Below are 27,802 nucleotides of genomic sequence, written 5' to 3'. Positions count from 1 at the left end.
CAACAAAGAATACCAACAAGAGACATTTTGTTCACTTATTGATGAATAGTCAGAATAATACACATTTTATTTTCTTTTAGAATTACATTTGGAAAAGGAAAGTATATTTCAGTGATTAAAAAAATAAAAGCATAATGTCATAGCAAGTCTTAATCACACACTATTAAAGCAAAATGAAGTTCTTAAGATTGTCACTCTTAGGGCAAAATTCATCTGTATATCCCTCAGGAAAGCTTCATTTAAAACTCTTAACAAAAGACATAATACATTAATTCAATATTAAGGCCTTGCAGAGAAATAACACATTTAAGCAATCTAAAAAATAAGCTTTAAAAAAGTGAAACACTGGCTTCCGTCGATGAAAGCTGTCAGGTTGAGCACTCTGACAATGATGGCAACCGCAAGATTTTAGACATTTCTTCCAGGAATGAGAGAGCAGGAAAACTGGGGAATCCCCCTCAGCAGAGACACAGAACAGAAATCTCTTAGCTCTGGCAAAGCTGGGCTCCTCTCTCGTGCTCAATGAACTAGCAGAGGGAAAAGCGACGGGAGTTGATGTTCATCTTGGTAACGCCAATGAGCTTGAGTGGGGTGGAGAGGCTGAAGCCAGGGGTGACAGGGAAGTCACAGAGCAGGTCAGACAGCTCATCCCGCTCCTCCAGCTCGTATGTGGCATCGTTGAGCATCTTGCGATGCAGGTGGCACGTCTGCTCAATCTTCAGCTTGTTGATGTCACTGCGCAGGCGCATCAGCTGCCTAGCCAGCTGCTGGTCCTGGAGACGCATTTCTGTCTGAAACACACACGGAAATATGATGACCATTGTGTATTCTCACTGTGGGAGCAGACATGTTCCATAACCATGAACTATTCCCCTGGAGCTCCAATAGTTATCACCATGGCTGACAGTTACTCTGCCTGGCCTGGAAAAGGACTGAATTCACAGTGGGGAGAGGCAGCATGCGTTGGCTGCATAGGAACAAGTAAAGGTTAATTCAACACTAAAAATAGAATGAAGCACAACATATTTTGGCTGTTAAAGCCTGAGAAAGGCTCAACAGCCTAAACATAGTTTCTGTTTTCTATTATTCAGCATGTAGTGGAAAAAGTTATCTGTACTCATTTGGCAATTAAAAATTAAAAAAATGTGTGAATTTTGGAAGCCTTCTCAAACTTTATCACCAGGGTCATGTTGAGTTTTGAAATTAGCTGCCTGGTAGAAAGGTCTGCACTCAGTTTTTACTCAGTTGTGTTTTGTATCTGAACACTGTCTTTGGCGGCAGTATGGCACTAACTGAGCACAGGCTGTTGAAGCTGAAATTCAGTTAACATGACATTTCTTCTGTTTTTTTTCAATGTACAACCATTTTTGTACAGAACCATGAGATGTACAGAACAATGGCATTGGGCACATTTTTTGTTGAAGCTATACAGTCGTCCATTATAAAGTTTAGACAAAAGATACACATACTGTATGAATAAAGTCACTGATTTAACATTTACAGGTCATTTACAGGTATCTTGAAACTAACTTTTTTATAGGGAAAAAAACAATATGTTATTTAAACTCTGAGGGATTAAAAATAAAACTTTTCCAATTAGCTTCTCCATTTTTAAAATTGATTCATAAGGTTTTATTATTCCATCCATCCATTTTCTAATTACGTCTTCCAATTCAGGGTTGCAAGGGGGCTGGAGCCTATCCCAGCAAGCAATTGGCACAAAGAAGGGTACCAGTTAAATTGCAGGGCACACACACAAACACAAACACAAACACAAACACAAACACAAACACAAACACACAGGCCAGTTTTCCCAAAAACCAAATATCCTACCAGTATGTTTTGTACTATCGGAGGAAACCAAAGTACCCAAAGGAAATCCAACACAGGGAGAACACTCAAAGCCCATACAGATAGCATCCAGAATTGAACCCAGGGCAATAACACTCCAAAGCAGCAATGCTTTCCACTGTGCCACCAAGCCACCCTCTTTCAGGATTCCATTATTTCAAATTAAATGCTGATGGGTTATTAAATATTCCCTTTTCATTTAAAGCAAAAGTAGCAAAACTGTAACGACAATAATGAAATAACCAGAGAGGTCACAGTTATTAAATAAAACTATAAATAAGAAGTGCAACTAGTCTTTTTTTTCCTTCTCTGGGTCTAGCATAAAAACAAAATGATTGATCCTGTAAACTTCTGGAAAGGTCAGTTTTATAACAGGATACTGTACTGTAATACCTCTCTGTATATTTAAATACATTAGACCTACATTAGTATTACATTTCATTTGTGTATGGGTAAATAATAAAGCATATAATATAATCCTGCTGCTACTTTGTTTAGGTTGTAATGTATAACATTATATACCGCTTTTAAATAATTCAAGTAAATAAGCAGATTGTCAATTTGCTCTACATACTGTAGACCACTTTGCAAAGATCTTAGGATATTTAGGTCATTAAAGATCACATGATACCATTTATAAGATTAAGATTAACCCCAATGTCTTGGCTCAATTCCAGTTCTTTTCTCACTTCTCTGCCTAACCTGCTGAGCTAGGGAGACTCCTGATGTATAATTGCTGTTACGCATCACTCAGGTGAGTACTACATTTCAATGGTGGATGAAAGAGTCCACTCCTATGTTTTCTGGTTTCATATATATGCAATTTATTATCCTCTCTTTTGAATCTGCCAACACTTCCTTGATCACTTAGAAAAACCTACAGTCTTATATGTGTCCAATTTTGAACATAAATTATATTACCCCCAAAATTTCCTATGTTTAAGAAGATCTACAGGACAACCTTTCATTGTCTGAAACCACAATTCTATACAGTTTTATAATTCTGACAAGGTCACATCTTCTTCCCCAGCTGTGGTTAAGTATTAAGTACTCTAGTATGCCGAAAATATTATTTCAGGAGAGTAACAAAAAAGTAGAGAACTGTACAACATGGGTGACTTTATTCCAGTACATTATTTAAAATAGTTTTCCATAAAAATCTAATCAAGAGCCAGTTACAAAAATATATTTAATATTTTTTGTTGTTAAACCTTGTTTGACAATGTACTCTTGGATGTGACTGTGTCATTGAGTCCTTTACTGATTTAACTCAATAACATTTCCCAAATTAACGTTTACTATTATGTTCAGGCATGGTAACTATTGCATTTTTGCCGGCTTGTTCTGTTGAAATCAATAAAAGATCTCTTTTTTTTAATAAATTCCAAAAACAAAAATAAAATATTCCTGCCAAACACCTTTAATATAAGAAAACAAATTGTGAGCACAAAGATTATACCATCTGTACCAAGATTATATGATTTCTTGAAAAACTTTGAAAAAAACTTTGATCATCTTGTCTGTGGATGATCAATGTAACTAATAAAGACACCAAATTAGATTCCTTTAAGGAAAAGGCAATTTCTTCCAATTGAAGACAGATGTAATGTGGAAAAAGTCTACAGTCTAAACCCAAGGAAGATTAAGACAGACAAATTGCTTTTCTTCACAATTTCAGGACACACACACACAGTGGGTTGACCGGAGCAATTTTTATTGCAGGCCAAAAGCTTCACATTTATGCCTTGCTAGGACAGAAAATGTGCCAACATAAGAGCATATAGGGACATTTTGACAAGATTTTCCTTATGATCACTTTACAGACTTGTTCAGCTCTTTGTAGAAAGTGTTTTCTCTTAAAAATAAAACCCTCAATAAATTACAGCATCAAATGATCAAGCTTAAGTGGTTTAGCAGGGGTTTAACATTTGCTGACCTACTCTGTCTTTTGGTTTTTTCTTTCCCCAGGATACTTAACTGTAAGAAGGATTTGGACAGAAGAATGGGGTTATGAAGTACACAGACTCAAGTCATAAATCAAACAAGACTAGGCTATAATTTAGTTACGTTTTACATGATATAAATGTGAAAGACATAAAACAACAGGCCTACAGGCCAAGTTATTTTGCTCTCAGCATTTTTTAAATGCAATGTACTTAAAGCGGTCAAAAGTCTGGATAAAAAATGTGCTAATTGGGAGTGACATTTTTTTATTCAGTAAAACAGAAATATAAAAACAGCTAAATATAAAAAGGCTCAACACCCTGCACTAAATACATAACATAGGATTCTGTTGGTTGTTCTCTCCTTGCCCTTCGTACTGCAACCAGCTTACCAGCTTACAAGAGCACCACTGAGCAGGATATTCAGTCTTATTTTCTGTGTACACATCAATAAATACCGTTAATATTCCAGCATTCAAAACAGATCATCAAGCAACATGCACAACCTTCCAGTTGAACAGCTTTCTTAGTTTCTTAGTTGGAGTTGCTCTAGAAATTACTACTTGTTATATATCCAAAATACTTTTAGGATATTCATTGCTTCTGGATACATTCTCACCTGTTGTGCCATTTCCTCTGAAAAAGGCTCAAAAGCTTAAACATTATGATATTTTTCTTTCTTTTAACAATTCTGCATGGATTTAACCTCTATGTGTTCCTCACCAGATACTCAGACCAGGTTAAGGTCTCTGGCAATGAATTGATTCTCGACAGGATGCTGTCTTTGCCAGCAAGGACAAAGGTCTTTCCACTTAGCAAGGCCCTGGATAAAGGATCCTTGGCATCAATCTGAACCTTATCTCACAAATTTGCATTCCAATTACATCATGCTTGGGGTCAGTTCCCACTTTTGTCATGGGATAGAACTATAGGAAATGGCAAAGCATGAGAGGAGAGGAGAAAAATACAAAAAGAGAAGGACATAAACTGTTAGGTCTAGTCTTCATAAGCACCTCCCTTTATTGTAGACAAGGCATAAACAGAAGTAAGCTAGCATTATCCTAAGCAGAACTATTATGGGTTTTTTTTAGAATATAGTTTAATAACAGTTTTATATATGTACTGTATATACTTCAGTTCAAGTAGGTAGCTGCGTCAGCATGCGTAGGCTGCAAAGGAACAAGTAAAGCTTTATTCCATGCTGAAACAAGAAGAAAGGAAACAACATTTCGGCTGTGAAGTCTTCTTCCAGCGTCAATGATAACACACCCAAAGAAGGCTCCACAGCCGAAATGTTGCGTTTCCTTTCTTCTCTTTCAGCATGGAATAATCTTTTACTTGTGCCTGAATACACTGTATTTTGGTGTGTGTCTGCTATTCTAAATATGCACTGAAAATTAAACATAAACAAAAATGTCAGCAAACATAATGCATGACATCCTTCCATACATTTTTTAACTGCCTTATCCACTACAGTGTCACAAGTGATCGCGGCAAGCAATGGGCACTAACAGGTCATGCCATGGACAGGACCCCAGTTAATCTCAGGGATCACACAGACACCCACACACACCCACACCTGGGCCAGTTTTCCCAGAAGGCAATTAGCCTACCAGTATGTCTGTGGACTGTGGGAGGAAACTGGAGCACCAACAGAAACCCACTCACACACAGGGAGAACATACAAACAGAACACAGATAGTGCCCCAGGTCCAGAATTAAACCCTAATATCCTAAATTTTACAGGAGTGTTATATATTGAGAAGTACACAAAATCGTGACTCTAGGGATCAAAGAGCAGAAAAATTAACAATATCTCACAGTGTTTCCAAATATTTTAGAATTTTCTAAATATACTGTGGATACAATCAGCAATCCTGCCTCTAAACTATATGTTGTACTTTGAGGAAAGACCCTTTTATTCTGGCATAGCACTATTCATGGAAGTGAACTTTAGATATCAAATAGTTCTTTCCACAGTAATACCTGTACCAGTAATTATACCATAAAGATATATCTCAAATGCCCTGCCTGTCCATCTAAAGATGTTATCTTGTTTGTTACTCAAACAAACAGCCTACTTCTTTAACAGATCCCCAAGGAAGGCCTTACCAGTTCCTTCCTGAGCCAGATGAGTGCTTCGTCGATGCTCCCAAAGCCTTTCAGGGTCCCTGTGGGTGGGCTCTCCTCCCTGACAACAGCACTGCTAAGTAGGTGCCGTTTGGATCTCCTCAAAGTGCCTAGCATCTCCTCCCCGGCTCTCCTCTCCTCTTTAGGTCCTGCTGACTCCTCCTGGGCTTTGAGGTCCTTGGAGCTCTGGGCTTCAACCTGGGCCTTCCACTCCAGATAGGAGGGCCTCCTTGTCTCCAGCCTCAGCTTTTCTGTCAGGGCCTTCAGGCTCCTCAGGTGATCATCGGGGACAGCAGGGCTGTCCTCTGTGGCTGCGCTTGCCTCCTCCACTCTGATCCGTGGCAGAGACATTATGTCCAAGCAAAGGGAGTTGCGGGTAGGCCAAGAGGAAAACTAATCTGTGTTTTTGTTAATATCAATTGGTTTTTCATCCAGATTTAGCAATAAGCCTTCCTGGGCTACTCTTCACTGTAGCATGAGCCTCATTAAGCAGATGAACAAGACTATTTCAATTCAGTTAACCAGAGTAGAAGTTTCTCTGAAAAATGTGGATATCAAGGAATCAGGTACTGTATTCCTACAGCTGCAAATCTGGTATTTAGTTTCTAGGAATTTCCCCTCAATGATTGCAATACTATTAGCAATGGACTCCACAAATAAAAATTTAGAAAACATTACAGGTCTTCAACGATTAAAGGCACAAAATTAAAAAAAAAATAATCAAAGAACAGGAGAAAAAACAGGTGAAGGAAAAAAGCATCCTAGAATTAATGTTCCAGACCTGTTTTTGTTCTGGTCTCTGGGTCTGAAATCCAGTTGAAATAAAAAAAAATAAAGCCAAAGCTATTTAATGAAATACTGCCTTTTGATTACTCCAGAAAGATAACCTCTCACAGAATGACATTGTGAGATTAGATGGCAGAGAAATAGCTAGCAAAACAATGAGGCATAACAAATTAAATGAAGAATAAATAGCTCTTCGTAAGATTTTTCTTCATAGCCCCCAAAACAATCCAACTCCTTGTCTCTTTTGCAAAAAACAGATATGAGCCCAGAAGCCAACAGCAGTTCTTCCCCCACAGAGCAATTCGATCTAAAACGATAAAGAAATATAGACACATCAGCTTCGGTGCTTTCATTTTCAATGTGAAGAGTTAAATCAATTAAATAAGAGTGAACCATGATGAACTAATATCATAGTACTATACAGTACATGTGCTGGAAGTTGGAGTGCACTGTGATTCACATCAGCGGTTTTAGAAGGCAGACTATAGATACAACTGAATGGGAAGCAATCCTATCATTTTGAAGTTGAAAACATCTTTCATTTTGTTTTAATTAACATTTTTACATCAATTTTTCCATTTGATCCAGAGTAAACAGTAATGTAATGAATTCCCACAATCCCTCAAGTCTGAATTTCCACTACTTTATCCAGAACATTTTTTGCAGCTGTATGACACATCATAACCTTCTCATGACCCCGTCAGAACCAACCAATCCTTACTCCATTCCAGCTTCTTTAATTTATAACACGTTCTAACATGTTTATTTGTTCCAAGTAAATATAACAGGCCTTCTGAAAGTTGTTCATCTACTTTGCCCCAGTCAGTACAAATCTTGACATTGGATTCAAAGATTTTTTGGAAACATTTCCATTGAGTTTTGAGGTTTTTCTAGGCTATAAGGGAATCTTCTGTAAAAAGGATTATCTAAGAATGGTTTCTAATGTATAGAGCTAAAAGATAACACGCCTATGGGTGGTGTGATGTGCTTTCCTGTGTTCTGCCAGTCCTCAAACAATAACCATCACATTACTAATACTGCATAGGGAAGCAGTTCTCTCACAAAGAAACCTTAATCTTCACTTATGCTGAAGAGGACAAACTCTCTTTCACACTCTTGTCTTTAAAAGGTGCATTGCTATGGCGACACTCCGAGAAGAGCACATTGTATTCATTGTCTCTTTTCCACAGCTGCAAATTAGGGCCGGCTAAGAAACTAGACGCCTTGCATTCCATTTTGAGGCTGGGAAAAATACCTGAAAAGGTCTTTCTGTCCTCTGTCCCAGACACTTTCCGATAACTACTCTGCAAACATCATAACTCAACAGACAACACAAAGATACCATTTACAAAAACTTCAAAAACCTTTGTGGCGAACCTTGAAGGTACAATATGTAACGGCTTTCATCAGACATCAAGTTCTTTAGACTAAATTGCAATCTACATGTCTAGACTGTGAAGTATGCCACCAGCATGGCAATCTGTTATATTACTTACCCATGCAGAATACTTTACCAGTAGTCCTTTCATTGTTTTGTTGCGTACCTTGTTAATCTTGTCTTTCATTATATTTAGCGGCTGTCTTGTTACAGTTATTCAGACATAAAAAAGACACACAAGCTCCTCAATAACAGGGGAGATTCTTGGGGAAGACAGGTAAAGATAGGTACTGGCAGTAAAATTAAAATCAAAGCCAGAAAAAATGAATAAATGACAGGAAGAACAGCACAAAAATAGCGAAGGCAGAATACATTTGTTTATTGGTTCAAATGCCAGTTCAGAAAAGGTTTCAGAGCCCAGACATATCTTATCATACTGTGAATCACTGCTAGGCATGAACAAGCAGTTTCCATGGTAACAGACCAAAGCAGAAATGTCAGCACTTTCTGCAGTCTTCATGGTGTTTATCCTCAAGAACCTTATGCTCACTTCACTACTCATAAATGCTCTGCTTTATGTTATGCCTGCATGGTGGCAAAAGTTCCATGTATTGCATTAAGGAAAAAAATTAAGTCTCCTGTTTTGTCAGAGACCTCCCAAAACACAAACTTAAAACATGAACATTTCTTTAAAACGAGCGTGTAGATGTACTTTCAAATGGTACTTAAACAAGTACAAACCTAATTTGACTTTTGAGTTAAATCCCCAAAGGATGAGTAAAAGGATATTTTTTTAATTCTGGAGAGATGATTTCATGGGACTCTCAAAACTAAAAAAAACACATCAAGTGGCACAAAAACTACTCCCCAAAGAAATTCTACTTTAAAAAAGATACCTGGAAAAGGGAAATTAGAAAATCATGAAATACTGATGAATACAGGGAGTTACCAATGTCTTAAAAACATATAAAAGACTTCAAATTATGTATTTCAAGTTCTGTTGAAACAAACTGTAATGTATAAACTGTAGGACACTTCAGTAAAGCCTCTCTTCAAGCCAAGTGTTCATGACTGCACAGCACTCAGTCATCCAATCTGCAAGTCCATCATTTCAGTTACTGGGCGCGGGGGCGGTAATTGAAAAAACAGTGGGCCAGGTGTGTTTTTTCTCCATCAGCTACATTTCTGAGAACTGTAATTCTAAGATTACGTGCCATTGCTGTGCCAGTCTTCAGCCTTTGAGAACAAAGGGAGAAAATTACAGAATTGCCTAGTGGTGCACCATTTCTCTCTCCTTCCTGGGTCTGTCCACTGTCCAACACCTGTTGTGACAGATTCCATGCACAGATTTCAAAGCCCAGGTTTCCTTTTTTTACTTCCGTGGTCCCATTAATCAGTTTAGAGATATACTGAACCCAGCAGTTACTGCACATCACACTCCAATAACTGCCTCGCATGACCTTCCAGACAGTTTTGCACAAACGTTGATTTGTTTCTGATACGTTTCTGATAATTCTCCACATGTACTGTATATACTTGCCTGTGCTTCTGATAATGTGGCTCCAGGGACCTACGCACATAAACCATTCTAAGGTAACTTGTATTTCATGATCTGCTCCTACTATATTCTCTATAATGCATTAATTTATCTCCTGATGGCCTACAACTGAACACCTTCTTCCTAGTGACACAGCCTTATTTACACAAAACCACGTGAGAATGTACATTCCAAATCCTTACACAGTTAGTGAAACTATAATAACCAAAATCGCTAATTACGCAACATGGGGTCTTTTTGGCAGCCCCTAGTGGCAAGCCCATGGAAATGAAAGTCCTTCTACGGAACTACTGCCAAGCATGAATTCTTCTGGCATGTACGTGGTGGTTTATGATCCATTATGATATGATGGTTTAGGATTGTCAATATAGGTTTATCTTGCACTTACACAATAATTTTAGTTGATCTATAACATAATCCCAAAGGCAGTTGCCGTCAGCACCCATGTTTATAACTGAAGCCTGTACTTTGTCCTACTTTGTTCGGATGCAACGAAATGTACAACTCCTACCCAGAAATGAAAGCTTAATTTAAACTGAATCTGGGACACAGCTTTTCCTGTGCCAGATGCTAAACTGGGAGTCCCTCTGAGCTTAAAAGAGACTTTGGCACCTTCAGTTTTTTTAACCATCACCTAGAGTTTTTCCAAAATTATTTGAGAAGTGCCAGTATTGCTGAAGCTTTAAGTCCTGAACTTTTGATTCCTCCTTAAATACTCACAAGAATGACAAAAAATGTTTAAAATAACCCACAGAGAAAAAATAGGGAATATTATATTGATTTCGGATTCCCAGTAATGTGTTTCTGAAAACATTTGCAACACAAAGCACTGCAGGTTGTGCTTTATAAATGTAGTACATTACAGCACATGTGCATACTACACTATGCAGCAAGACACAAGTCAAATTTTAATGGTTATTTTTTTCATTTGTATTAAAAATATTGAACGTTATATCTAACAAGTTAGTGCTATCAGATCTTGCAATTGAAGATCCTGCGGTAAATATTGTAATTATTTTATTATCTAGTTCCAACAAGAATTAACATCCACTTTGCCATTCAATAGAACAAGGTTGCTGCCATTAACATACTTAAGGGAAATCAGGACAGGGCACACCATTTTATAACTAAGACAGTCCAACATGTTGAATGCAATTTCACAATGAAACAAAATCAGTTCCTGTGAATGGGGATTGCTGCACATCGGTACGTACAGTACTGCACAGGTGCCTTGAATGGTAAGCAACTCTGAGCAGAATTTGGTATTTCATTTTACGCTGGGTATTTAGAGGCTAGCTTCTCCAGACAAGACATTCACAATTAGTCATGGTAATGGGTTAGGGGTTTCAGATAAACAGGTTGGACAGACATTACTGAAAAGCACAAGGGTGTTGCTGTGACAACATGGGTCTTTCTTTTTTCCTTCTGAGCGGCATCGAATCACGGAGATCAGGAGAGAAGCCTGTAGAGGTCTGACTAACCTTTTCAGCCAAACAATAAAAAAATAAAAGAAGCCTCCTTTGATTTCTTAACCACATTTCCTCCATGGATACAAAGAGGTCTTTAGACTGAACATCTGCTCACGCTTTCTCTTCAGGAAAGAAAGGCCTTCACTGCCCTTCTTTATGAAAACTGGAATGGCTTATGGTGGGTTTAATATATACCCAGTTGAGTTGATCGTGCTTTTTCACTGAAGAGAAAAAAAGAAACCCTAACCTACTCATTTTGAAACCAATGGCCTTTTGTGCAGATTACATCTTTTCAATGTGTAAATCTATTTATTTCAATGTAAGGCTTTATCAACACTGCTGGAATCTACAAGTAAACCATACTTCAGATCTGTCAGTTCACAGTATCTTGTTTTTCACATCTCGAAGTATTCCATGTTATGTATCCCAAAAGTAATATTTTAGACCTGTTTGGGGGATTCTGTGTGGTGTTCACAGCTGGTAAGTATATTAAACGATTATACACGCAACTAAAACCAAATATATTAAAAATAGAGGTCAAGCCATTCCTTACAATATTAAATATATTTTGTACTGATTTTCTGGCAGGGATTTTCTAAGCAAATGTATATAATGGACTGAAAGTCCATTGTCTGCAGGATATAGAGGGTTAAAATAAAATCTGATTTATGCTTAGTTGGGTTAGTATCTTCTCTCCAGGGTGTCTGCAGATACTTTGTGTAACAGAAGGCAGAGCAATTCCTCTGAGTGAGTTTGACCACTGACAGAAACCAGATCAAAGCACTAAATTTTAAAAAGGTTCCAGAAGCCAGTAGTTGTGTATGCCAGACAGGGCACAAAACATTAGCTCAGAAAAACACTACATCAAAAAATAACTGTTCTTTATAACCCTTGAATTATTGCTTAAATTTGGAAAATTGGACAGACTACTGCTATTTTAACAACCTTTTTATATATAGTATGTGGTTTGGGTTTTTTTTCCACTCATAAAATTCAGGGGTGGGTGACAGAGTATAAGAAGGCACCCCTGTCAAACAATTAGCAGAAGATTCCTTTTCCAGGGGGCTCTCATTAATGTAGAGATGAGGTGGAAATGGCTGATCAGAGAAGACATAACAGAAAACTTCAAAATGAGAGGTGAACAGCATGTCATAAATTAATTACTGATGGTGGACATACTCACATCAGTATATATTTCAATGCTTAATTGTGCTCCAGATGCAGGTGCAAATAAGAAAATCAAACAAAGAACTGATTATAATATAAGAATTATCCAATAAAAGATTTAAAGATTTAAAAATAAAAGACCTTTTACATGGTAGAATGTTGCATTCCCAAATCAAAACCCCAGTAAATAATTTTAAAAATCTAATTTAATCAAATGTATAAATAGTCACTTATATGTTCTTGAATGACAAAACCTCTTGATGAAGTAGTATATATAATGTGACATATATGCATGACATATACTTTTTTTATCAGGTTTCACAAGAAAGTGTTTTCTTTAGCTTAAATATAAGCTAAAGAAAAAGATAAAGCAATTGTGTCTTTTGTATAGAAATATCAAGAAAATAATGTTCCAAAATTAACACAAACGACTAACACACAGTCTGGCTCAGCTGCTTGATTAAAATTTCACAAATAATATGCGATAATCACATTCCAAGAACTTAGTATGTGAGTACCACAAAAAAATGTGTTGTTTCTCTACAAGTTCATCACACCTTTAGATAGTGTAAATTGAGCACTGGGACACTACTTAAATCGGTAAGTAGTAATATAACATCACACAAACCTAAAGAAGTTCCATTGTATATTATGTAATGATCAGTGTTCTTATTTAGACCTTGGAGAAAAATAAAGTGCTTGGTTATTTCAGAGCTCCAGACAACTGTTGTTTTGATGTATAATTCATTGTTTAAATAAGTCTTCATCTTAAATACCCACACATTAAAAAATAGTTACATTTTACGGGTATACTGCTACCAACATGGATTAGGACAAGTACAACCCTAGACTTCAATTGCTATATTTGTTTCTAATTTTCATTCCATCTAAGAACTTAATGACATAATTGAATTAAGTGGATAAGAAATCTAGCGTGTTTTCTAGGTCTTAATCAGGTTTTAATAAAAAGGTGCCTCTAAAATCTCCAGTAACACATCTAAGGTTGTTGACATAGCTTTTATATAGTTTAAATGATTATTAGTCCGTACCGACTAGTTATTAACCAGGGCCTACCATGTTATTTGTCAGGTAAACAAACTTTTAAGTAGTGAGTCTGGAGAGCTATACAAGTTAGAAAGCCCTCAGATAAATTCAGGAGTTATTGGCGTGACCTCGTATAGAGCCACTGCCAGGATTCTAACTCTGGTGCTTGTGGGCTCCGAGCACACACAGCTCCTCCCCCTAGACACTTCTGCCACACAAAAAGACCAGGTCCTCCACTACCGCAGAATTTCTATACACCACCGGTTACAAGTGCAGCTCTTCTCTGCCCCTGTCAGGACCTAGACAGTCTCCAGCAGGCCCAGAGCCACACAGCACCATTCTATAGCCAGCAGAGAATTTGATTGCCAAGGCAGGATCTCACACTTCAGAGAGGGGTGATGTCATTTCTGTAACTAGCTCAGTGCATGAGCCCCGTTACACTTGAAAGCCTTCTTCCATTGGACGTCTGTCGCCAATGCAGAACTGGAACATTGGAAGGCCTAGCAAATTACTGTATAAATGGGAGTTTCGTCCTCTCTCCAAAAACTGGAGAAGCAAGAGTGCTGCAAGTGAGCACCACCTTCCTACAGTCCAAAGCTCCAGGAATTCAGGACCAATCTTTTGTGACTGAAATGTAACAGGTATTTTTGAGACCTGTTGAGACCAATAAAAGTAGTAATATTTTTTATATTAAAGGTCATTTCCTTTGAGTACCTGCCAACCCTGAGCTTGTATCTCCAGCATACATTATATGATTTGGAGAACAGAATCTTCTGAATCGGCATCACAGCAGACTGTGCTGTGAAGGATCTTTTTGTTGTACAGAAACCAGCATTGCCTCCCTATGCAACAATATGTGGTTTAGTTCACATTATTTTTGGCGCAAATGAGATTACCTTTGGAATGTAGAAGACCTGAACACAGGGACTTAGAATCTTTATAAATATATCTGTATATAAACACAAAATATAAACTATTCATTTGTAATTATTGTAAATAAGGAAGCCAGTGATAGGACAGTAGGTTCAGACAAGATGGAGATCCTTGCCTGAACATTCTGCCCTCTCTCACAGTCTATTAAGGTGGTCTCCTGTTTATAACTCCTCCATTAGTTTGGTGAGAATTTCTACTGATTGTAGACAGTATTATAATGAAGACGGTATTATAAACTGTATTACATACTGTAATATGAATATGAAGATAAATTTAAAAAGAGAATTGAGACATGCTATTAATGGATGTGTGGCAATAGGGGATTACAGAAATGGAAAGTAAATTGTGACAAAATTTATTTGTTTAAAAAAGGACTGTTATAAAGAAAATACATAATAATCATGGGAGTTGGCTGAAATATTGCCAAGATTTTAAGTCTTCCTAAAATCCTGTTCTGATGAGACAGAGTGCAAAGCCAAATTAAAGCGAGAGATTAAAGTCTGACTGCTGCATCTGCTAAAACATGAAAGCAAAGTGCCAATTTGTGTAATTACAGAGGTGATGATAGACATTTTCTGCATGAGATGTCTTTAATCATGAGAGTTTTTTTAATCCACCTTATGTTCCTTTAATGTACTTTTAACCAACATGAAAACATAATCACGGGAATATTGCTAAAATTCGCAATGTCTCTTTCACAAGGTCATATTTTACCCTAGTTAATACATTTGTATTAAAACTGGACATAAAAATAATTCACAAAGATCAATTGCATTCCTGCATTCCTTACAGCTGCAGAACTCCATTAGCAATGATCATTTTTTAAAATTAATTCTGGGCAACATGGACAATGTAATCTGTACTACAACATGGACAATGTAACAATTTACGAAAAATGTAAATTGTATTTTTCTAAGAACGTCTATGAAAGAGATGAAAAATCAGTCAACAGATTTGTTATATATAAACTATTAAATAAATGCAGTAGAATTATTTGTTTTACTTTTGAAGTAAAACAGAAGAACAACCATCACTTACTGAGATTCAAAGAAATGTTAAAGACATTTCTCAGAGGTAACTGAAAATATTTAGAACTACTTCTTTAAAGATTTTACTCAATAATAAGGAGCTAATATTTGCTAATATCAATAAAGATACGTCTAAAATATAAAGTGGATGAAAGTATACTGATTATGTACTTATGGAGAAGACACATGCTACAAGTTACAAACTGTCAGGTAACTTTTAAGATATCTTTGTTGAATCCTTTCATTTATGACTGCTAGTATTTTCATAGTCTAAAAAGTTACACTGTACAAGCACTGTAATTCCCCTCTACTTAAACTGTATCAAAAAAGTTTATATAGTCTTAGATATAGGCAATCAGTACAAGGCTGAGCATTTTTTTTAAACTAATTTATTACAATTCTGCATTGAGATCATTTTTAAGGACATTTTTAAGGGTTTGAAAAAAAAGTATCAGGCTGCAGCACTGGTCTGGCCAGGGATGTAATTCAGAATAAGTAAGATAGAGTACCTTTAATCAGCCTGCTAACCAAGAGATGTATGGTTGCATTTGTACAGTAGATAGAGTGATCAAGAAAGGGTGTCTTTTTAAAAGAGGCAATAAAATGGGGATTGAGTCAGTTTTGTATGATTTTCAAACCCAAGAACTCACCTTCCTTATTATTTACTGTTTATTTGTTGTAAAATTAATTTCACTGTACGACAAGGGTCACCTCATGTTCATTTTTTCTAATGATCTGAGTTTCCCAAGTCTATTGATTTTTTATTTAATCTTTGCTTGACTACAAAATGCTGGTGACATACTTTAGTTTGAGAAGCACCCTGGAGAATTCTGAAAGAAGGTTAAACAAATCGTAGCTCCTAGAGAAATACCATTTCCCAAGGAATAACAACACCCCAGAGGTGAGGGTGTTTTATTGTGTATTTAGGTACAGTATATTGAGATCTGGTTTATGATGTGGCTGAGTGCCTTGGCTTTAGGATGGAAGGCTGGGACCCCATGCAGACTGAAGAGAGATCCAAGGGGTAGCTGAAAAGGTGGAGGTAAGGAGAAGGAAGGATGTGTGAGGTGAAACATAAAAAGAAGAGGGATCTGTGTATAATGTATAATTCAAAATAACATCAAGACTGATTTTTATTTAGAACAGCTGGGCAAAAAGCTTGGTTGTCTTCCATCCCAGATAAGAGATGGAAGATAAGAGCTTCAATTTATTAGAATTCCATTCAGATGAATAGTAGATTGCAATGTACTATTCCTGGTCAGATGAAGAAACCAAATATATATTAGGGAGCAGTCAGACCCTAGATTACTCCCAAGTGTTATAAAAGGCTATTTCAGGTCAATGTAAGAAAGACATTTTAAAATCAATATAAGGTACAATATACAGTATGGTAGGAATGTCAGCTTCCACCCCTTTGAATAAAAAAGAACTGTTCTACCCTTTATACTCTTTGTGTGTGGATTTAGGACACGTTGCCCTAAATACCCAACTAGTTTATTTTTAATTGAAGGACTGTGTAAGCTATTGCCAACTGAACATTGAAAGCACAGAAGTGATTTTCCTCTTAACTTTGAGAGTGTACCATGAAGTGTTGCAGACAGTGTTGAACGTGTTCTAAACGCCATGTAATGTTTTGCACACAATTCACTGCAGAACGTTACTGCTATCTATAAACTATCTATATTCCATCTTTCACAAGTATGTACCACCTACTGTTTTGAAACTTTAAGAAAAATGCCATATGAGTTTGATCCAATTAAAATTAACCTCAGAAATATCTTCCAAATGAAAAAGACATGCACTTAAATGAACAATGCATTACGGCTGGGCCTGAATTTTTTATTCTTCAAATGTTCCTTTTATTGTAATTGGAATTGGATCTAGACACTCTTTTACAATTGCTTATACATTTTGAAAACAGCTGTTATGTTTATTCTCCTAACCTGGATTTGCCAGTAATTATGTAATGCGCTTAGGTCATTTAAGCGTGCTAGCACAGGACAAATGGGAACAGTGCAAGATTTCTACCAGAAATGCGTGGAGTTTGTATGTTCTCCTCATGTTCATGCCAGTTTCCTTCAGGTGCTCCAGTTTCCTCCCATAAGTCCAAAACACTGGTAGGTTAACTGGCTTCTGAGAAAATTGGCCCTGGGCTGAGTGTGTGTGTTACTGTCTGTGTGTGTGCCCCATGATGGACTGGTGTCCCACCCAGGGGGTATCCCGCCTCTTCCTGTTGCTTGCTGGGAAAGGCTTTGGCTTTTCCATTACCCTGGATTGGATGAAACGCTTATAGAATGGATGGATGTAAGCCTGTCAATAGCTCTTTGTACACAACACAAGTTTTGCAGTACTTCATAGAACCTAGAATCAACTGGAAGTGTAACAGACTTCCCACTCAAAAGCACCTGGCAAGTCAAAGAGGTTGATTTTATAAGAGAAGCCTAGAATACCCTAGGCAACTCAAACCCACACAGCCCCTAGGGTACTTGGACCATTGTGCACCACCCTTTGTAGAATCATTTACAGCTAGCTAATTACAGCCTAGCCTCAAACGCGTAATATTATAAAGTGCCAAACCTTCACTCTAGATGGGTTTTTTAATTCACTGAACCACCTAGGAGAGGCCCCTCTTCATACAGTTTGAAAAGAGTCATTCATTGAAGACATAATGATCATCCTGATTTTCAGTGCACTTCAATTAAAAAATGGAAAATTTTATGGCTGAGAATCTTGTATTGCATACAGTACCTGGCAAAAATACAAACCCAAACCCCCAGATCAGCATTGAAATGTACTTCTTTTGTCAGGTTATTAAGGTAAAAAAATGTTTTCTTCATTTTCAACTATCATCATCATTTACAATCTACCACTGAAAGACACTACTGTGACGTGCTATAAGAGTTCATTCTTCATTTCTTCCTGTTTCTCATCAGTCTTTGTCACTTTAGAGATGGTTGACATTGTTAGAATTGATGACAGAGGTTAAATATTAGTCTAGAGACCATCTTGTAAGTTAGTAAATTAAAAAAAATAAATGATAAAACACCTCCACAGCTCTGGAATACAGAGTGTGGTTACACAGCTTCTTTCATACTCAGTGAATTGTTTGGTATCTGGGAAATAAAAGTAATATCTTAAAAGCCATATATTTACTTGTGCATTTGGAGTGAGGACCAGTCCCATATATTACATCAAACATTCACACTCAATTTGTAACATCAACAAACCCTGATGCAATCAAGAGTAGGCGTAAAACCTGAGAAAAGTGAGACATAAAATAATCCTCTACAGGCGAGATCACACTCTAGATCAATGCTAAAGGAAAACAACCATCAGTCCATAAACAAGACAATCAAGAATGCTGATCTGTAGTGCAGACACTCCCTCACTCCTATGCTCCTCTCCCCTTCATTTCCCCTCCTCTCCTGCCCTCTGCTCTAAAGGGCTGGTCCGTAGTCCCAGACTCAAAAATGTCCAAAATATTTGTTTCCACCAAACATGAGCCTACATTTCTCACTAGATAATGCTGAGCTGTAAAAGCACATTAAAATATATCATGCAAATTTCAGTAAATCAAATTACACAAGTACCATAGCAACATTCCTTAACCAGATGTGTGGCACTGTGAAAACCCAACCTATAATGTAAGAATGGTTAGATTATACAGGGCTTGACATTTTCCTGGATATCTTAAAAGACTTCCCCAGAAATGTAAAAGAAAACAATTGAACAATGAATTGCTGTTTTTTTGGAAAGTTGAGCAGATTTGAAAATGTGTGTATCTGTATACAGTATAAAAAAGTTTATGTATTTCAAATCACAGCAGCAGAACATCTTTACAGCACAGGCTTATGACTGTTCTGTTGGGACTGCGAGTTTTCATGTATGCCAACCAACAGCCTATCGCAGAAGCATAGGGCACAAGTCTTCAGAGGATGCTCACACAAAAGTGCAACTGAACTATGAAGCTTTGAACCTCACTGAAGAGATTATACCAGTTAATCGACGTACACCAGAATTCAAATTAATACACAGAGGTCTTAAATCATGAGGTGTGCAAGATTTGATAAAATGCTATATAGTATTCAATTTCATTTCCAATTTCCGAAGTCAAAAATATTTGCTTGGTGTGCTTTTTAAAAGTGCCTGCTTTTAAAAATTACACAAATGCTTTATATAATTGCTACTGTATTTCCTGCTGTCAGACCCTCTATAAAAGACATTTTCTTTCTCAAGTTCAGTTTCGTAAACACACTGAACAGGAAGCCAGACAAACAATATGAACTAGAAAGGGAAATGTTTGCACATTTAAGCATTTGAACATCGATACTTTTGCTATTTAAGGTTTTAAATTTAAAATACAACTTTTGTTTTAGCACTGTTGTCTTGTCTCAGGCAAAATTATGAGTGCATGAGCCAGAGGCAGCTTATGTCAGAGAGCATCAGGACTAAAGTCATCATGTGTGGTTTTAGCATTAGAATCATGTGCCAACTTTACGCAACTCTCTCCTGCATACATCATGCAAATACATAACTGGTATTACTGACTATAACCACAAAAAATGTATTTGTTGTTTTTCAATATAACACCCTATAATTCAATAATTGATTTAGTCTGTCAAAGGCTCTAGTTCAGAGATCACTAATGCAACTGCAATATACCATTTTAGCGAAAAGATACAGATTTAAATTCTACCTGTAACTGAAAGGTAATTTCAAACTGATGAAAGGCACTACACATTGAGATAGAAACAAAGGGGTGGAAATGATATAACAAAGTGAAGGACCAAATATGGTGGAGATAGAGGCCTTCACGTTGTATAATTTTCCAATTCACTGCTGGAATGCTGTTGCACTGATAGTTAAAGCATCTGCCTTGCCAAGCTATTATGGCATCAAATCTAAATGGAGAGAGATTTTTATAACATTGCACAACCAAAAAGTATTTATTCAAGCCAGTGATATGGAAAAACAGAAAATTAAAATCACACAAAAAAAAATCTATACCAGATCAGAAATAATACAATCGTGTGAAGCAAACTCATCTTAAACTGTAAACACAGAGAGCGAAAATAATTTTCAATATTTTGTCACATCAAATTGGCTATCTCTTCAGTGATTGAGCCTGTGTGTGTGTGTGTGTTCTTCAGAGGTTCCAGATGTTTGACCTACTGTATTTTTAATCAAAATTTCTGAAACAAGGGAACCTTGAGAGTGGAAAGCAGTACAGGTCTCTGCACAGAGTGGAGGTTGGGTTTATACTCCAAACACTGCTGGTTCATTAACTGACTAGCACTGGGATTTCTTTGGCTTGTCAGATACTGGAGATTGTGCAATTTCTACTGAATACACTACATCTGTTATCCACCTGATGCTTTATCTTTGCTGTTAGTGCTGTCAGCAAGCAGTGTAGAGACGTGGCGTGACAGTCTGCAGTTTTATTAATTCACTCTATGCAAGTCGTAGAGTTGCAGCATTTAAATCAAGTTTTGAAAATTTTATAACTGGGGAATTTCTAGCAATTCTTCCATAATCAATTAATAATATATATAGATATTTATTTGAAAGTGGCATCAATAGTGTTTTATAAGGCATTTATTTTTTATTAAACTACCTTATGTTGAGGCAATATGGTTTAATACTAAAGTCAAGTGAAAAGCATTAGTTATAGTAAAGCTTTGATCTTTTTTTGTTCCACAAGTATAGCAAGCTTTTTTCCCCAATGACACAAAGAAATAAATCATGCATTAATAAGTTCATCGCTTATCCCCTTTCTGATAAAAGCATTGCCATTCATATAACTTCCTGACTGCTCCCGCTCTCATTCTTTTGCTACTTCCTGATGTGTTTGGTGGCTTAACACAAGAATGTCAGAAAAAAAATCCCACACTTTATAAGAAGGTTCATCCTCTGCAGGACAACCAGACAACTCAATCAAAATGAAAATAAAAAGTAAAATCTAACAGAGAAAAAAATAGGAGTAGCAGTAAGACTATAATAAAAGATATTTTAAAACCACAAGCCTAAAAACTAACCACCTGAATAGAATTATTAAAATACTACTTCCATGACATTACACAATTGCATCAAAAAGTTATATTTATTTCCTTTATAACAATACTAAAGGAACTTTCCTTTCATATAGTAGCTAGCATAAAAAACAGTCAAATTATCTATTAAGACTTGAAGAATATCTACCTTTAAGGTTAACCACATAATTCCCAAATAATGGTTATTACAAACACCAATCTTATTCAATATTTCTTGACGCCCCCACAAATAAGCAATAAAAGCTAAGATGCTCAGTTTTAAAGGGACCTTGATTTAGTATCAATGGGAAAAACTTCACTACAGACTGCACCTAACTCAGAGCTCATGTGTTTTCAAGCGCAGTCATTACTTACAAAATAATGAAAAACATAACCAAGATCAAGTGTCAATACAACCATATTACAGTATGTGGCTACATTCATAGTTAGACATAGAGCTGATTAATGGTTGTATAATTATGTATTGTACATAGTTACTTTTTTGTAGAATCACTATTAAGAGGAATCAAGAAAATGGTTTGTTTCATGTCTGACACTTTACTCACAAAGTTTTACCATTTTGTAGTGTCCTTTTATGCATTTGTAAATTGCAACAAACTAAGGATCAGGAAATAACCCTGAATTATGTAACATCCTTTAAAGAGAGCAAATGAAAAAAAAGCACCAAAGAGATGTCAAGAAAATGCCCCAGCAGTACTGAAGTCTTAAAAGCTGACCCCTGTGGTACAGAATAAACATATGAATCCTTGTAAAGCCTTCCCAAAAATTCACAGAGAAGCACAATCCAATACCAACTTCCAAGAGATCTTATGGTTCTCCAAGAACTGCACTTGTCAAAATATCCATCCATTTTCTAGCCACTTATTCAACTCAGGGTCACAAAGGAGGCAAAGCCCATCCCAGCAAGCAAAAGGCGCAAGGCAGGATACACCTGGATGGGATGCCAGTCCATCACAGGGCACACACAGACACACTTACAACAGAGTCAACTTTTGTGGGACTGTGGGAGGAAACCAGAGCACTCAGAAGAAACCCACATGAACACAGGGACAACAGACAAACTCCACACAGATAGCAACCCAAGATGACCCCAGGGCCCAAGTGTTCCAAGGCAACAATGACAAACACCACATCACTGAGCTGCAAGGTCAGAATATACCCTACTAAAATAATTTTATTCAATGACCTATACAGTATATAAGAGAGTCCATGTGTATGTGCACTCATGTCCTGCAAATTGTGTCATGTCCAGACTGCAATTCTGCATTGTGCGTTATGCTTCCACAGGACTTTGGGTTGCCACAACATTCACACATGAAATTGGTGGCCATTTGGGTAATGAACGTATATATAATATATATAATAGAATGAAAAGAGATGATAAGGCAATCTCAAATTGTACACTCCCTCTGATTCAGTTTTACAGAAGGCACTGGTGGAAACAATGTATGTTTCTATTAAACCAGACCAAACCTACTGCACAAGATATTAACAGTTATTGGCTTCATTTGTGAAGTACAGTCATTGTCTGGTTTAGTTTTTTCCCTGAAGTTATGGTATGGACAGCATTTCTGTTATATTGTACGATCCTGCTTCTCATGAATTGACCCAAAATCTCTGTAAGGTATTATTCTTAAAATCTATTTCTTCAAATAAAATGTGGTAGATACCATCAGATCTAACTAAACTTTAAATAGCAAGTAGCCGGTAAATCTTTTAAAAATCATCCATTAAAAAAAGGTTTTAAAAAGCTGCTATATGAGATTTACACATAACTCCATTGTTCTAGTTTGTTTTAGGGAAAACAAATCATACTGATCAGATCAAAGTTTACAGGTATTAAAATCCAGTTGGCGAGAGATTCCTCCAACCACTAAAAAAGACTAGTTAATGTTTTACTGCAAATTGTCTGAAGATTCCAAAAACCTGATTGAAAATGTATTATGTGACATGATTTACCTAGACTGGTGGGAGAACCTTGAAGGAAACCGATTGATAATCCAGCAAAATCTCTTCACTGGTGGACTTGTGTAGTATGTAAACAGATACTGTAACAGCCAGATTATGATAATAAAATAAGTTAATCAACCTTACATATACACAACACTATACCACACAACTTTGGGAATCCCATTAAACCAGACACTGGATCCTTGAGATTCAAAGGCTCAATGACTGACGTAGGTTCTTACAAACATGGAGTTATAAATTCAGACATGTGACCAACTCCAATAAACATTTCAAAGCCCTATGATTAAACAGAAGATTCACATGAGCACCTATTTAATTTTTTTTTGTATGCAACTCAGATCATAAAACTCAGTAATGTAGATGGAGTTTCCACTTGACATGAATCCACATTGTATTCCAAGAATGTGATCTGGCACAAGACAGTTGGCAGAGACTCCAGACAGAGCAGCAGGGTGCCTAACTGAAGACCGTGTCTTTGTCATTTTTCTTCGGCAATATTGGGAATGTTCTTTTCTCATGATGTTATCATACTTTCAGAGGGTGGAACGCCCTAAAAGGCCAGGGCAAATACCGATTAAGAGAAGAACAACAGTCTTATTTCACTTGAAGCATGACTGCTTTGACTGGCAGGGAATTTATATAATGCAGTCCTTTGTTGAATCTATGTGGTCTTCTCTTTTTAGCGTAGTGTATACTTAATACCTTGTGAAACAAGTGTTTACAATACAGTATTTAAGAGATTTTCAATTGGGTGTTTACACAGGCTACCATTTATAATGTTTTAATTGTATTCCTTCATCACTGTGCTCTTAATTACAAAATGAATTTAACTTATCACAAAATGTACTTTATAAGCATGCCTGACTTCTTTTCGGTGAGCTTTCATTCATCCATACTGATCCAGGTCACCCTCTTAAACCAGCTCCAGACCGTGTATCTTTAATTTCAGTCAAATACATTTTATGGCTCTTGCAAAACAATTGTGAGCTAACACAAAACAGGAAAGAGAAGTAGATTCAGTGAAAGATAATCAAAACTTAAGTAAGAATCGTGCATTCTTTGACTTGACAGTGGGCTTAATAAACACTCCCTGAAAATCCTCTTATGTGAATCGTCTCATGATGAGTAAAACTCGTGACTATAGAAACTAGCGTAGACATTTTTGGAAAGTAATGTGATCTACAGTAGCAAAAAAACGCAAGAAAGTTTTAAAAAGTAGCGCTTTCATGTAAGGTTCCCGAAACATTTCCGAAACAGCACTACAAAACTAAAACATTAAATTAAAATACATTAAATAAGCCATTTTTTATTAAAGACATCCACATGTCCAACCAAATAGAGTACGCAGAACTAACAGACTGCACTGCAATTCGCAAAGGGTCAATGAACTCGAGCCTGATAGAAACGTGTCACAGGTGAGAAACCAGGCTAACCTCCAAGGAAACCTTAGAGCATTTGCTCTTAACTGAGTCTCGGCCATCATCGTCGCCCCGTTATTACTAATACAACTGCAAATTATTACTAGGAATCACCAAGAAACTCATTGTCTGGTCCTGGGATCAAAAAAGCAAGACGGAGTAGCACACTAACGACGAATCTAAAATTGTAGAATTAGCTAAATTTGAAGAAAGAAATTGGTAGACTCCTAGGACATGTATTTACAGTATGTTGATGTGAGCAAGGTTTCGTTGTTAAAACAGTTTTTGATGTTACCTAGTAAAGAGAGAAGCAAATGCTATGATAAATTATACAGTGCACACTGAATAAATAACTTTGCAGACTATAAACTATCAGAGACTTTTAAAAAAATGTCTTAAGAACTAATTTAGCTTCTTTTAGGTATGCCTGTCTTATAATGGACAATGGGGAGTTACTTGATAGCTTCAGATCCAAAGTGACATTCAAATATATTTAAGATATTCGCTTGTTAAACTGCCAGAATTAATCCGTTCAGTAGGATCTACAGTATAAAGGAGTTACTTGATCTGACGCTTTGGGACAGAACTGATACACCATTATAAAAAGGTTGAAAACTCCTGCCAAATGCAATGGTGTTCAAGACTAAGGCATTGTAGTAATGTGGAAATTTACACAAAAAGTTTGAGGGTATAAACTGTTACACCACAACAAGTTCACAACAACAGATCGCAGCCTTGTCCACTAATCTAAAAGCTTCCAGTTGGCAGTCAATTAATGCCCTAAAACAGGAGTCCTCAGTTTTGGTCCTGTAGGGGTGGTATGTGTACAGATTTCACATGGTACAGTAAGTCTCAGTAGTTCTCACCAGCAACTGAATATCATGGATAAGTTGATAAATTGGTTCAATTATGTCAATAATTAATGTCTGTAACTTTTCACACAGGTCTAAGATTGGACAGACCCCCCCTGCCATGTTCATAAAACAAGGTTTCCCAGTCTTAGTTCTCACCCCAGTGTCTGCAGTTTTCAATCCAGTTTTCTGAACTAAGGTATTAATTTGTTTTAGAGACTGAAAGTACATTTGATTTTTTTTATTATTCAAATAGGGGAATTTTTCAAGTGATGGATTTTGGAGGTAAATTAATACCCAGCAGTTCCAAAACTCGAAACAATTCAAAAAATTGAATTGGTAAATTGGTCAATTTAGTATGCAGTCACATAATAAAGTGCTCAAGTGAACAACAATCATCTTAAAACTCTTAAACTATTGATGAGAAGTGATTTTTCCTCACTTTCCTGTAGGAAAAAAAAAACATTACTGTTAATATTACTCTCCTTTTTAATTTCCAGCACAGATCTGCAGGATCTTGAATTTTAAGTTTTACATTACTTATAAAAAAAACAAGCCTACAAGGTCTACAAATCCTTATTTTGTAACAATTTTCACTTTCAACAAGTCCAAACATTTGTGGGCTTTCAAACCCATTCATGAAACATGAAAGTATCAGGCATTTAGACCAGGTAAACTACATTAAGAGCTTTCAGTCTCATGGAATATCCTACTACAGTACATCAGCAAAAGAGGAAACACATGTTTTTGAAGAATACTAGACATTAGAGCGTGAGAGATAAATCATCTTCACATTTACTGTAACTGAATTAGCATTCAAACATAAAATAGTCCGTGTTAACTGTTTAAGAGTTATACTTTCTTGTAATTAGAAACTATTGGATTGCAGTGTAGCGTGACTTAACCTAGGAAGTCAAATGAAAGTTGTATTGCTTATGAAATGAAGTTACATGTAATAATAAGCTAAGGGTGACTAACAGATGCGAGGCACGTCAATCTCGTGCTGTCTGCACACCAAACAACAATATTGTGCGACAGTGTATCACTTAAGCGTTCATCACTGAGAGTTAACTACGAATCTAATGTGTTTAAGACACTGGCAATTTGCACAGAGCACCAATGATATTATCGGCTTGAAACAACTGGAATAAGCCAAGCATCCTAATCCGTTGTTAACGTGCAAGTCACGTGAAACCATCATGAACACCTTTCATAAGGTCACAGCTGAGAACATTAGGTTTAATAAAATAAACAATAGATACACAGCTATGTACGATTAAAAGCAAATCAACGCCAATAAAGCTAAACGACAGTAACGTATACCCCTAATAATTATAATGTCCTAAGGAATAATTAACAATAAGTGAAGAAAATGGTTTTATTAATAAATTGTGCAAAGAATCTGCCTTTCCAATAACATGAAATCACAGGGTTTTTTTACCTAAATACATTACATTGTTTAAAATGTTTGTATATAAACTGGTTTACCAATGGTCAGGTAACACGAACACCAGAACCATATTAAGACAGAAAAAGGTAATTTAAAATTATCCTTCTTTAATTTTTACTATGCAGCCTGAATATCTGAAATGTAATTCGAACGAAGATGCAGCACTTTAGAATTTAACACGATTGTTGCGCAAAATGCACTAGTGTCTCCTTTCAAGTTACTTCCACCGTACAGTTAGACTAGTCAGAAAAATACATTATTTGTTGCACAGGTTGTGGTAAGCGTGAGAATTACTGCTGTAAAGCGGTAATTGATGTTGCATGTACAGTACTACCACTATTTTATCAAGCATTGCTAGACCTATCTGAAATTCTTGCTTTCGAAAGCTGATGCCTAGCGGCTGTAGGCTTCTCCGGTCCTAAGCTTGCCACCTTGGGGAATCAGAAAAAAACTGCGCAGACTCACCTGTCTCATCTGCGAGAAAGGTGATGCATATCTGATTCCATCTGCTTGTCCACTGCAATATCTTTGAAGAATCGCTGTTGGAGAAATAAAACACTCGCTAATTATTGTAGCTCGAAAAATGCGGATCCCACCAATCGGCACCCTTCTTTATTCATTCATTTTTGCTTTTTGAATCTTGAGAAGCATGGGAGGGGGACTTTGCGTAAGGTTTTGGTTGCCTAGAGACAGTTTAGCAATCCCGGACAGGTCCCTTTTCACTCCTGTGACTTGCTGCAATCTGCTGTTGCTCCCTGGATGCATTCGCCAATCG

General features: G+C 36.6%; 1 protein-coding gene across 2 annotated transcripts; it reads right to left on the bottom strand.

Annotated features, from left to right (window-relative positions):
- Positions 1 to 35: 35 nt before the first annotated feature.
- Positions 36 to 27,797, bottom strand: LOC102697988 (protein FAM167A). Of its 2 annotated transcripts, none has more exons than XM_006625672.3 (3): positions 27,493 to 27,797; positions 5,907 to 7,017; positions 36 to 791 (listed from the first exon to the last, which is right to left on the bottom strand). In XM_006625672.3, the coding sequence occupies exons 2-3, from the start codon at positions 6,273 to 6,275 to the stop codon at positions 528 to 530; spliced, it is 633 nt and encodes a 210-aa protein (XP_006625735.2). In that variant the 5' UTR covers positions 6,276 to 7,017; positions 27,493 to 27,797; the 3' UTR covers positions 36 to 527. The 2 variants fall into 2 exon arrangements, with proteins under 2 accessions (XP_006625735.2, XP_015199218.2); XM_015343732.2 differs by lacking the exon at positions 27,493 to 27,797 and adding an exon at positions 8,207 to 8,447.
- Positions 27,798 to 27,802: the final 5 nt, after the last annotated feature.

This window comes from Lepisosteus oculatus, chromosome 2, assembly GCF_040954835.1.
Source record: "Lepisosteus oculatus isolate fLepOcu1 chromosome 2, fLepOcu1.hap2, whole genome shotgun sequence".
Taxonomy (NCBI): domain Eukaryota; kingdom Metazoa; phylum Chordata; class Actinopteri; order Semionotiformes; family Lepisosteidae; genus Lepisosteus; species Lepisosteus oculatus.
The sequence above is the reverse complement of the archived record's forward strand: the minus strand, read 5'-3'. Positions and strand labels throughout refer to the sequence as shown.